This window comes from Miscanthus floridulus, chromosome 6 (assembly GCF_019320115.1).
Source record: "Miscanthus floridulus cultivar M001 chromosome 6, ASM1932011v1, whole genome shotgun sequence".
In the NCBI taxonomy this organism is placed as follows: Eukaryota; Viridiplantae; Streptophyta; class Magnoliopsida; order Poales; family Poaceae; genus Miscanthus; species Miscanthus floridulus.
In genome coordinates, this window is record NC_089585.1 from 133814808 (window position 1) to 133828690 (window position 13883).

The 13883-nt window shown below is 44.0% G+C and overlaps 1 protein-coding gene and 2 pseudogenes across 1 annotated transcript; 1 reads left to right on the forward strand and 2 right to left on the reverse strand.

Annotated features, from left to right (window-relative positions):
• Positions 1-211: 211 nt before the first annotated feature.
• LOC136457029 (F-box only protein 6-like) lies at positions 212-4215 on the forward strand. Its single transcript, XM_066457070.1, is given in 3 exon segments — positions 212-561; positions 2573-3086; positions 3088-4215. Coding segments are annotated over 3 exon segments (1332 nt in total). The 5' UTR covers positions 212-472; the 3' UTR covers positions 3817-4215.
• A 1495-nt stretch (positions 4216-5710) lies between these two features.
• Positions 5711-9337, reverse strand: LOC136459716 (probable nucleolar protein 5-2; annotated as a pseudogene).
• A 599-nt stretch (positions 9338-9936) lies between these two features.
• LOC136459717 (uncharacterized) lies at positions 9937-13406 on the reverse strand (annotated as a pseudogene).
• Between the last annotated feature and the right edge of the window lie 477 nt (positions 13407-13883).

Below are 13883 nucleotides of genomic sequence, written 5' to 3' on the forward strand. Positions count from 1 at the left end.
TACCATACACCCTAAGAATGGCATTGTCTATGATCATCAACCTGTATATGGCCACCACACACCCAAACGCATTAATCTCTCCCAACACTACTCCTTTCGTTCTAACCCTCCACACAATCCAATCCAATCCCATCCCATCCACAATCCATAAAACAAAAGGCATCATTGATGCTTACTTAAACCGCACCACACCCAACGCAACGCAAACCGATGCCAACTCTCTATCTATAAACCCCTGCAAGCAAAAGCAAACCGCACCCACACGGCGAAGACAAGGCGCGCACGAGCACGGCACGCGGCCTCACGCCGTCACCTGCTCCGCTCCGCTGCCGTCCAGGTCCATTTAGCGAGGCGGGCGGAAAGGGAGGGAGGGGGGCGAGAGCCGAGCGGAAGCCCCGATCCGACCCGGAAGAAGAAGAGGAGAGAGAGTGAGGGAGAGACGGGGCGCGGCGAGGAGGCCGGCGGCCAGGCGATGGGGGAGGTGGCTGCGCTGCGCCAGCTCGTCGGCCAGGTCCAGGAGCTCTGGGACCTCTACGGCGCCAACGCCCACCCCCTCCCCAGGCAAGGCGAACCACCCCCTTTGGTTACTCCGCTCTCCCACCTCGCGCTCTCGTCCGCGTCCTCTCCCACCCCCGCCTTGCGCGGATCTGCTGGCTGCGGGGGTTTGCAATCGCATCGCGAATTTGCTGACATCGCTAGCTGCTTTTTGTTTGTTTGTTTGTTCGTTGCTTGATTAATTGATCTGCCGGGCGTGCTTGTTTCACTTACCCAAGCAGATTAGATCGCGCAGATCTTCGGCATGCTTGTGCCGCGCCACACAGGATTTCCGTTCACGATCCACTGTCTCCGTCTCCGAGAATTGGTGTTACCTGTGTCCCCCTACTTCGCGCTAGATTTAGCAGGGTTCAACGGAGGACCAAGGCGTGCGCCGTAGAAATGGAACAATCCCGTGACTTCCTCACTTTAGTTTTACATACATTTTGCTGACTTTGCTGTTGCTAGTTTATGTGCCCCATGGTCACAGGTTTTGGCATTGCCCCACGCATAGGACAGATTATTTACTCAACCCCATGGGGTTGAGCCCGGGAAAGTCCTCCACCCTAGGTTTGTTTAGCTTACATGACAGCGGATGATAATCTTAACAGTTTGACTTTGGGGCCGCGTCGTGGAGCTTTGTTGGCGAGGGGACCAAAGCAAAGGGGGACGAGGAAATCAACTTACCTCACGACACGTGCTTTACTAGTTTTTAATGGAGGCAGATTTGGTAAACATGCTCCTGGGGCTTAGCTGGGCATGCGCCGGAAACACGAAATGCCATTCTAATATGTAATATGCCCAGCTGGGCATGCGGTGGAAACATGAGATGCCATTCTAATATGTAATATGCCCTTCCTGCGGCTGTGACTAATTCTAGCACTTATGTCACTATTGTTGCTTCGCTAAGCGTTGTGCTTGCAATTCTTTTCTTTCTAGAATTTCCGGGTTTGTTCTATGGAAAGTTATATGTCATCCTGTAGCATGTAAATCGAGTTTTGGCTATAAGCAGCACATGCTCCCTTGGAGTTCCAGGTTTTGGTTCAATGCCTGCTTAGATCATGAGGGCGTGTTTGCTTGAATGCCCCTCCCAGGAAAGTGGATGCCCAGGCATCGATCGGAACCCATTCGGACGCCTAGAAAAGCTTCTCGCGTCTTGTGTGGATGTAATCCAAACAGGCCCTCACTGCATTGCCTGTCAGACCATAAGTAATATCCTCTCAGCTTCAATTTACCTCACATTCACATAGAATCCAGTCATTTGAGCTTCTGTTTCCCTTCAGAAGAATACAATAGATTATCCTCTGTATAAAAAGGGCGTACCCAGTGCAGAGAGCTCCCGCTTCTGTGCGGGGTCTGGGGAAGGGTGTTAGTGGCAAGCATTACCCTCACCTGTGCAATGCGAGGAGACCGCGACTTGAACCCGGGACCTTCCGGTCACAGGCGGTAAGACTCTACCGCTTGCACCAGGCCCGCCCTTCAGATTATCCTCTGTATACCTACTCTAATCTGCTGAGAAACATATGATTGGCATTATTACTGATATAAATCGCTTGGTTGACCAGGGCACCTCTGATTGGCCTGGCAAATAATATAAATATCATATCTAGGCTTTAGAGAGGGTCGATGAATGTTGATGCTAAAATGGATGACAAGGTTGATACTTGTGCATTACAGAAAGCCAACTAGTTGAGAAATTCTTATTTCCCATTGGACAAGCCAGATAAAACAGTTACAAAGTACCCTTTTTTGAGTGTAAGTGTGTAGCTCCATGTACAACTATGTGGTAGCTCCATGTACAACTATGTGACTGAATCGTGCATTCAGTCAAGTGATTCTGTGAAATTGTTGATATGCCGCTTTCATACTTCTGTATGCATTTTTGTCCAAAACAATGCTTCTAATGGTAAACAACTAAACTGGGGGTTATAGATTGTATTATGCCTTTTCTTTTGCAGTAAAAGAATCTTGTCCGTACCCTCCAGACTAGTTTTCCCTTGAATAAGATGGACTAACTGGGTTTATGAATATCTTACAGGTGGTATTTACTTGACTTCGAACATGGTTCAATCAAGGATGATTATTGTGGGGGAAGGTCTGGATACAACTCAGAATTACTGAAGATCATGGAAACTAACCAATCTCCCCTTCGGAAGCGACCACAGAGAGATCGAAATCGTGAAAAGGCACCTTCCTCAAACAAAACTGAAGTAATGCAACAAGAGATCTGGAGAGATTTCCCTCAAGATCTTTTTGAAACTGTCATTGCAAGGCTTCCAGTTGCTGCAATTTTTCGATTCCGCACTGTCTGCCGAATGTGGTCTTCTCTTTTGGGCTCAGACAGTTTCTCTCATCAGTACTCTGAAGCTCCACGTGGACTGCCATGGTTCTATACAATCACCCATGAGAATGCAAACAACAATGTTGCAATGTATGATCCTTCGCTGAAGAAATGGCACCACCCATCTGTTCCTCTCACTCCTACAAAGATAGTTATTCCAGTGGCATCCGTGGGTGGTCTTGTATGTTTATTGGATCTGAGCCACAGGAATTCTCTACATTTGCAACCCTCTTATGCAATCACTCAAGGAGATCCCACCAAGATCAGTCCAGGGATGGTCAAGAGTCGCTATAGGGATGGTGTTGAATGGAAGAAGTTCTAGTGATGGCTACAAAGTAATGTGGTTAGGAAATGATGGGACTTATGAAGTCTATGACTCTACAAAGAACATGTGGTCTTGCCCTGGAACTTTTCCTCCAGGCATCAAACTTCCACTTGCTCTAAATTTCAGGTCACAGCCTGTGGCGGTTGGCAGCACGGTATACTTCATGTGCGCAGAACCAGATGGTGTTTTGTCATATGATGTAAGCACCGGGATTTGGAGGCAATTTGCCATCCCACTGCCACTGCATCTGACTGACCACACACTTGCCGAGTTCCAGGGAAGGGTTATGCTAGTGGGTCTGCTGTGCAAAAATGCAGCGACCTGTGTCTGCATATGGGAGTTGCAGAAGATGACTCTCCTCTGGAAGGAGGTGGACAGAATGCCAAATATCTGGTGCTTAGAGTTCTACGGTAAGCACATGAAGATGACATGCCTGGGCAACAGTGGTTTGCTCATGCTCTCCTTGAAGGCGAAGCGTATGAACCGCCTTGTTACATACAATCTTTTGAAAAGGGAGTGGCAGAAGGTTCCTGATTGCATGCTACCATGCAGCCGCAAAAAGCGATGGATAGCATGTGGCACAGCATTTGATCCGGTCCCCTGCGCCTTGGCCTGACATGGAATTTACCTTCTTTGGCCGAGCACGTTAATATTTTAGTCATTTCATATCATTGGCCTATCTTTAGATAATATTTCTATGTTGTTGTGACAAGTTCTGCAAAACCGCATCACTGTGGTTTGTTTTGTATCACGCTGAAGCAATCGAACCATTTCCTTTTATTACCTGCTGCTACTTGGGTCAGTGCTACATCAATTGGGCAAGCCGACCTGAATATGTTTCATGGAAGTAAAAAATGGAACGCCAGGTATCTATCTGTATGGTCGTGGTTTTGGTATGTTTGGTCTGTGTCCCGTTAAGCTTGTAATCTTTCTGAACTTGCAGTTACCTGGCCAGAACTGAGTTTATTATACAATAAAGACGGGGATGTTAATGTTTTGATTGTGGTGCATAGAGATGTTGTGGTGCTTGTTATTACCATGAAAATATCCGTACTTCTGTTTCAGGCTGCCTACAATTTGTGTGTTACCTGAAGCTGTTTTGATGCCTGCCTGAATTGTTCGCTGCAGCCTGCAGCTTTCATATGTTTCCAGTCATTCTGATATCTACATTCGTACACTAGTCCCTGAGTCAAAAGTTTAGGTTTCTTATGTAATGTAGATGCAGGGATATTTGGAGAAGCTTGCAGGGATATCAAATATCCCTGCAAGCTTCTCCAAATATCCCTGCATCTACATTACATTGTGTTCTGAAATCTCTCGCTAGAAAGCATAAACCGTATATGATTCGATGTAAAAAAAAAAACTCAAACAGGCGTAAAAAAAGGGAGTGGCTAATGTCAAGATCTCTTGTATCACGCAGAAAAACAGATAACATCAGGTATCTTAGAACACAATTACAAGCAGAAAATCAGATATCGTATAAAACACAAAATGGCACACAGAAAAGGCACCCTCGGCAAACACTTTGGAGCTTCGATAGATGGTTCAAAAATCTCATAGGAGGCAACCTCAAGTAGTCAAGTGCCAGTTTCCATCACTAACGCATGCTAAATATGGGGGTTACATCCCTTCTCTCCGACTTTCAAATCAACACACAGCCTTGGGGTTAAATTGTTTTGGGTTTTAGTACAACACAAGCATGCTCTACTCTGAGTTGCAATGTCTCACAAACACAAGGTCTGATGAATGATCAGATCAACTATAACAAGAATGGTGGCGAATTACTGTCATCAAGGAGCAGGAGCCGTAAGGCTGTTGCTACAAATATAGCTTAGACCGTTCCAGACTAGCAGGGATGCCAGACAATACAGAACTTGCATGTTGCATCTCTCCAGCATTATACTACCAATTATATTACCAACACGTTCAGGTCACCTTTGAGCATGGAAGGTCTCTCATCAGCATAGTTACCATGAGCAATCATCATATTAATTTATGAGTAAAATGCACCGGAGGTCCATTAACTTTCGTTGAGGTATCATCAGGTCCATCAACTTTGAAACTGCATTTTTTGGTTCATGAACCTTTAAAATGGTTCACTGTAGGTCCATACTATTGATTTAACCTTAAATCCAATGTATATTTACAGAAACCCCCCCCTACCTTTCTATGTCGAGCAAGCTCAGGTCCTGACGCCGCAACGGCACCAACACCAAATGTACGCTGGCGTGCGTGTGCATGTGCATGCGCGCGCATGCACATGCACACGCACGCCAGCGTACATTTGGTGCATGCGCGCGCATGCACATGCACACGCACGCCAGCGTACATTTGGTGTTGGTGCCGTTGCGGCGCCAGAACCTGAGCTTGCTCGACATAGAAAGGTAGGGGGGGGTTTTCTGCAAATATACTTTGGATTTAAGGTTAAATAAATAGCATGGACCTACAAGCGAACTATTTAAAAAATTCATGAACCCAAACATGCAGTTTCAAAGTTGAGGGGCATTTACATATTTACCATTATTATGGATGACATCTTACACTGTGTCACTGATACATGAGTCACTGACATAGGTACTTTTTATACCACTCACATCATAATGATGATAAATATGTAAATAATCCCAAAGTTGATGGACCTAGATAACACCCCAACGAAAGTTAATGGAGCATTTTACTCTTAATTTATTTATGAGATCGCAGCAGCAAAATTTAAATCCAACAACCATACAGACAGTGTAAGTACTTGAATACAATCCGGGTCCAAAAAAACTAAACTAAACTCAACATGGTTTCTAACCCTGTGATAACCATTTTTCAGAACAGCCATTCCCAACCTCTGGTTCATTCTTTTCCCATAAAGAGTAAATGCCTCACTCATCATCGGCAGTGCCTTCTTTTTCTTCTTATCTTTCTTACCAGACGCTTCGGTTTGCATTGCAACATCCTCACCATCCATGTCAGATGTCTTCTTTTTCTTCTTCTCACCTTCTGAGGCAGCCACAGCAGGCTCCTCGCCCTCCTTGGACTTCTTTTTCTTTTTCTTCTCACCATCAGCTTCAACAGCAGGAGTCTCCTCGGTTTCCTTGGACTTCTTTTTCTTCTTCTTCCGATCCTCCTGGTCATCATCCTCCTGGATTGCCTCCTCTTCAGGTTCTGCTGATGGTGCAGTTTCCGCCTCATGATGTTTCCTCTTCTTTAAAGCCAATTCTGACTTCTTTGGCGTTTCTTCGGTGGATTGTCCAAGCACCAGATCAGCTGCAGGGTTGTATGTCTAAAACAAAAGCAAAGCATCAAGTCAAAACACGTTCCTTAGTGCAGTACATTTAGAGCAAAATAAAAGGAGCGTTTGCCTAAGGATACTTTAGCAAAACGAATGGGGACCTTTTACAGTAACTAGTTAAAACAATCCAATACTAGAACAGCACAAGGTTCTGGAGAATATATTTCTTTAAGTGTTGGTCAAGCTTTCAGCCAAACTGTTCAAGATTTTTTTCCCATAGAGAGCAACATTAACACAGCTTACCTTAGCAGGAGTCGTCAAAGCCCCAGCACCCTTCTTCCTGTCCTTTTCATACACTTCTATCTTGGGCTTTCCTTTTGTGGAACCAGCAGATTTCCCAAGTTCTTTACGTTCAAGAACTTGAAGCCGTGTCTCAAGCTGTTCAATTGTAACGTGTCACAAGGCCATGTATATCATACAAACTATGAAAAGCAAAATAATTTCTACAGTTCATATACCTTAAGTCGACTCTCAGTGCCAATAGAATTGTCCTCACCATCACCAAGGGCATCATATCGGATGGCAAGAGCAGTTTTTGCAGCAAGAGAACGAGATATTTTTCCCTTGTGCTTTTGAGAAGCCTTACCAATTAAGGATGCATGGTAAATGAGCCCATACTTAGGCGTAGAAATGCTTTGTCTTTAGAGCTCTGAATAAAGCCTGTAGAGAAACACAATCTTTATTTCTTACTGGAGAAAGCAAATTCTAGCAGACAGCATAAGCAAATAAAGTTAACACATGCCATCAATTGATATCACTACAACATTATTAGTGAACATACAATTAAAAAAAGAAGACATGGACAAGAAAGTCACATGATTTGCAAGATGTTAGACAATTTTAGCAGACAACATAAGCAAATAATGTTTACATATGCCATACTAAGCATTCGATGCACATAAGGTTCAGATACACACACAAAAGAGAGCTAGAAATTAAAACAATGTTCCAGAACCATTCATAAGCAGTAAACAAACCTTCTCTGCACCAAGTATCTGAATCGTGCTACCAGGATTGCTTGGCCAAGTTTAGCAAACTTCCACCATGCGCAATAAGGCGAGCACCAACTAATTCACCCACTAGTGCTGTCAGATTTGGCGCGATAGTGTTCATCCTGCTTCTTAAATACTCATACAACTGGGCTCTGTACTCAGAAAGGGCCAACACTTGATCACATAGCTCTCTGATATTTAACAAGTCAAGGTCACTAACTTCTGTTCCCATGGATATTACTGCGGCCTCCTTTAGCTGTGTTTCTAGCTCTTCATCTGACAATATCTGAAAACAACAGAGCTTCTTACTAAACAGTTTCCTTAATAGGCATGGTCGCATGGAGATCATATTTGGATGTCAATAATTACCTCAGAGAAGTCAAGGTTGACTGCATTAGCTCTGTTGCCCATCATCTTCACAACTTTAGCATACTGTATATTATCTGTAACTATTTTGGTGAGCTCTGGAAAGTGCCAACCATACCATTCACGAACTCGCATGGCATAAGTGTTAAGCTCCTTGTCAAGATCATCCAATAAGCCAATGGCCTGAATAATCATGGTATCAACCTGTGGAACAGAAACAATAAAAAAACACTTAAACAGGTCAAAATGGATTCTTTAATAACAAAGATCAAGAAGAATATTCAATTATCAAAACTTGCAAGATGTTACATATTATGAGAATCGCAAATGTAAGCTAGATAACATAGCAACACCAAAGGGCAATCAAAGGATAAAATGCACGAGTACAATATGGAAAATGATAAATAATTCATGCCAAGCACAAATGCTGACACAATAAAAGCCAGAAACAGAGCACATAACAGCATGATAAATAAGATGGACACCCACCTTCTCAGGACTGAACTTCAGCTTATATCTAGACAAGCTGTGCGACAATCCCAAGCTCATTGGACCAAGGTCTTGTGCACCCAACCCAGTTATAAGCTCAGTGAGCTGATTTCTCAGCCCTCTCATCAGCTCCATCAGAGCACTATTGTGAAGGCAGTCGATTTTCTGCAACAGCACAATAAATGTTAAGGAGGGCTTGTCATTCTCCAAAAAGTAACAGCTTGACAAACACTACTGACCAGCTTTTCTTTGATAGCATTTCCAAGCTTAGAATCAGCAACAGCTAATGTTTCACCCTCACAATGTTTCTGCAAGAACTTGCGCAGACCCTTGCTAGGCTTGCTATCAATAATCAGGGTTGCTGCAGATAGGGCATCAGATGTGTTCTCAAACTTGTTGAAAGCCTTTAGCTCAACCACCTACATGAAAGTTCACTATATTAGTCAGAACAGAAAACTAAGGTACAGAAGAAGGAAAGAATATAACTACGACGAGTCATCAAGTTTTATTTTCTTTTTCTTTTTTCTATATTTTGCATTTCATCGGATTCTTATTTCTTATTTTGCATTTGAACGAAACCTGTCTGTTAGAGGTCACACTATGCATGACTTCCAAATGCTTTCATCCATTATTTGCATATACAACTGGCGTCAGCATGAAATGGCAGCACAAATCTCTAGGCACTTGGCTTGAAAGGTGAAATATTTGAACTAGCTTTCAGAAAACGCATTCTGAAACATGTTCATATCCTGCCGGATAAATCCAGTGTTCCACCGAAGTAAAAGAATCAAATCGATACCATTTGCTCAAAAAGAGACGCAGAATATCATAACGTGACAGTGTTCCACCGAAATCACAAACCTTTCTCGCTGAGTCCGACGTCGTGAACTCCTTCCATAGATCCTGCAAACAGAAACAGAAAGACATAGCACTGACACTTCAATAAACAAGCACGGGACAGACCAAATTTAACAAACCCAATCAAAACCAGGCTTAGAAATCCGCAGCGGCGGTCACTGACCTCGACCTTGTCGAGCTTCCCCTCGTCGAGCACCTTGAATAGGGCGAAACCGTGTCAAAAAGTTTAGGTTTCTTATGTACAGTATCCTGATGTTGATGCAACAAAATGCAGGGATATACTTACTGTATACGATTCCGATTCAGAGGTACAAAGTTCACCCATAAGCTCAAACGGTGTAAAAAATGTATGAGTTCAGCTCATGCAGGACAGCACCAACAATTTTCCAACCAGAGCTTTCTGCAACTACGATGCCTCTGCAGCTAGCTACACTAAGTTCTAAGACAAGAACCTGCCCCGTCCCTGAAACAACTGATTCGAACTGTCCATACCGAATTGCATATTTGGAAAAACGAACAGCGACATCAACTATAGGAAAGGCAATGCAGACTAGGGAGAAAAAACCAATGCCAAATCAACTTTGGACATGCATCAATGTGCGGAAGCATACTAAGCAGCATAATTAACAGCTAAAAAGGTACGGTGGAAACTGAGGCGCATTTGTGTTGAGAAAATGGGAAGACATAGTCATGGATTTCTGCGGCTCTCGATGCTTGCATCGAGAACGAGAACTGAGCGCATTGTACATGACAATTTAAGTCTGCAAAATCCTGATAGTAAGCTGCTACATCAGCACAACATAAGGTATATAATTTACAGTTCAAAAGGAAACAGCTTACCCCAACTGCTGCTAGGTCAAAGGATTAAAAAGTTTCAAACACAAAACTTAGGTACAGAGGCAAGCTCCAGCTTCTAGTGTAAACTTATTTAGCATCACCAGATGGTGGAACTACATGAAGAAGCTCCTGTGGAGTTGAGCCTGGATCCAATTCGTAGCACCCCTTGGGAGCATTATGAGCTTCTTCTCCAGTAAGGACATGGAATGGCACTTGGTGTGAAAACCGCATCATCTCTTCCCTTGGTATCCTCCATCTTTTCGTTGCGTTGTGAAGGGGCTTAAACACTGACACAAACCCAGGAACTTTCACAATAGGCATCACAGAAATGCCTTTGGCAGGGTTGTAGCTATCAAGAATCTCAACCAGTTCATACTTGTAAATCATATCATCAGGTGTATATTGATCCCAGTCAGGAGACCAGTTCTGGTACAGAGCCCAGATATCACCTTTCTTAGGAAAAATTCTGATGATGCCTCCTGGACCTTTGTCACATTTGACCTTATGTGAGAAAATATTCACTTGGTCAATAAGTCTGGACACACCAACCTTGAACTCACCGCAGATCTTGGAGTATCCATATGAGATCCAATTGGAGGCTCCGAATTCATTGCAGTCATTGCTTTGAGGTGGCTAGTCTAACTTTAAAAGGGCGGGTTGAAATGACTTTTCTGATCAAAGCATAGTAGCGAGGCATACCATCTTCTTCATCATACATGGCCCATACTTGATCATTTTGAAATGAACTTTAGAATGATCACCGAAACTGTTGAAATCTGCATCAGGGACACTGTACAAATCTGCATCAGGGATAGGCATTTTGTCAGAGCCTTCATCATGAGAAGGCTCTTGGTTCAAACAGCCATATTTGGCAGGCATATGGTGCTCTGTTGCCGGATTAGCACCAGTTACTTCATCTCCCAGTTCCTTCTTGTGTTGCTTGCGGTTTCTCCTCGTGTATACTATGCGTACTTCAGGTACCCTCCATTGCCATGACTTCAGCTTTTCTTCTAACCCAACCTGGTTACTGCACTTCTCCCTCTCCTTTTCTTCTGAATCAACCCTTTTGCTAACTAACTCCAGGACATCTTTTTTTGGATCAACTGAACTGCTGCTTTGTTTCATCTCGATTTTATTGACACCATTTTCTATGTTGCATGCACCTTTTGCACTGCTTTTCCTTTTCTTACTATTCTGCATCCTTTTCTTTGTTTTTCACATTGGCTTTCTTGCTACTGAGATCCTGCAATTTCTGAGCTTGAAGTTTCCCCTTTTCAATTAGGATGCTACGGACATCTAACTTCATGAGCTCCCTGCTAAAGCTGGTCCTTCCAGCATTACTAGAAGATTCAGAGTTAAAATCACCAGAAGACACTTCGCGTTTCTTGGCACCTGATGTTTCAGAGGTTGAGCGAGGCTTTCTTTTGCTGGGCACACTGGTTTGCATCCATCACCATCAGGGTAGGAGGTTGCCGACTGCCAGGTTCCTTGCTTGCCAGCATTGGCGCGTTTTCTCTTTGCAGCTTCATGCTTCCTTGTTGCTGCATTTGCTTGTCTGACAGAAGAGACTGCATGTGCATGTTTCCTTGCAGCGTGCTGCAGAACTTCTCTGGAATGTGCTTCTTCATTTGCGGGAATACTAGGCTCCAGCTGCCTCCTCTTTTCTAATACTGTCACATGTTTGTTGGACCGTATGTCTAGTACTTTGTGCACATGTTGCAGATTTGAGCACTGTTGGATCGCAATTCTGATTGCCCTGTGACACTCCTGCCTGTACTCCTGGTGTCACCATGCCAGGAACTGTATTGGCACCAATGTTATTATTAGTAGCCATAGGCATTAGCTCACTAGGGCAAAACTGAACACCTGAAGTTGGTGGTCGAACTTCAGTAGCAACAAACACTGCATGACATTTAAGACACTTCAGTTGGTGGTTGAGGTATTCCCTGGAGTACTGAAAGTTCATAAGACATGAAGGGCAGAGTGTCCAGAATGTTTCTGTTGCTTCAGTGGGAGAGGTGGGGTGCCACTTTTCTCTGTCTGTCACAAAATCTATTCACACCTGACATAGAGGAGTTTGAAGTCTTACGGGCAGTTGCTTTGAAGTTATTCTGATGCACTGCTAGGGCATGCATCCGCCTCCTGTGGTCATGCACCATCCTCTTGGCATTATCGGACAACACATTCCAAGCATCTGAGATGAGGTTAAAAGCGGCTTTAGCACAAACAGAGCTATTCTTGTCAGGATGAGCTTGGAAGGCCAACTTCTTGTACTTTCTTCTTGATTGCCTCCTCATCAGCCATTGGTGGCACTTCTAAGATCCCATACCAGTCATTCTCCCCTGCAATCTTTGTCTGTGCCCTTACATGGACATCTAAGGCTACAATCATCTGATCAATGCCCTCAAGCGGCTCAAAAAGAGCCTTTGCTTTGAGGGCAAACTTTTTCGCACCAGCAATATCATTCTCCCTGAACTTTGCTTCAGCAATATCCTTTGATCGCACCGCAGTCATCTCTGTTGCATTCCATATCTGCAAGGTAAGTTTTATGAGTCATGTTTCATCATAAAGCAAGAATATAACTCTGCAAACTTCGACATGGCATGGACAGAACGGAGGTCTCGATCAAAACGAAGAAATAAGGGGACTCAGAGCTGGATTCAGCTACTGTATTTTCGATCAAGCACACTTAATGGAAGGGGGCTCATCAAATGTTCAGAACAATGCAGATACATAGTTCTCAATAATAATGTCAAATACAATATTCACCGAAAACTCCACATTTAAGGTATGTAACTAGGCTTTCACACTTCTCACTGAATATGAGATTCGTGTTTCCATTAAAAATAGATTATGTTTCCATTAAAATCAGCACCGATTGGATTCGAACTGCAGTATTCATGTTTGGATGCCATAAGAAATTATAGGAAGAGAATCGATTCCCGGAATGCACGACAGAATGAACAGAACAGTAATCGTATGGTATTAGGAGGGGGGAAAATGGACTTGCAAACAAGATCAATGTCCAAACAGACAACATAATGATAAACAATAGTTGGGTAGAGCAGTTTGGATTGCGACGAACCGAATCGGGGAGGAGCCGAATCGGCTGCGCGGAGGACTCCTAGCATCCGACGACGGGGCGGTCCTCGGCCTGCGCGACGGCGCGACGGTGCTCGTGAATAATGCGGACGTCACGGGGAGGGCGGCGGCAATGGACGACCATGGAGTCGCCGAAGGCAAGGGGGAGGAGGCGTGCAGCTCACCTCGTCGGCAATGAGGAGGACCTCATCGTCCGAGACGAGAGGAGCACGCTAGGGCGGTGGCGGCCCGCGTCACGGGGCGAGAGCGTCGAAGGGGAAGGGAGATCGATTACGGGGGTTGTGGGGAGGTACGGTAATGTGGGCTAAACTGAGATCCAGGGTCCTCCCAACTGTTATACTTGGGGGAAAAAAGGTTTTACCAACAAAAGAGATGCTTAATTATAACATGATTTAATTAGAGAAAAAAATATCAGGCGGATCGAGTTCCCACTCTAGAAAAACAAACTCCAACCTTCCCTTCCCATACTACAAGAAGGTGGTTACAACCTTACAGGTGACACTTTCCGGCCTTCCGAAACCAAAAATCTTAAAAAACTAGACCATAACTCGTAATCATATTTATTACTACTATATAACCTTGATCTTGTAAAATTAGACAGCAACTCTGAGACCGAAATATTATAGACTTACAATTTGAAAATTAATGAATGAATCAGGTTCCTTAAAACCTATCGTGAAACGCTCAACTGCTTAGGAAAGCGCGCGAAAGCCTAGTGCGTTGACACGTGGCATCGGTTGTTTTGCATAAATAACC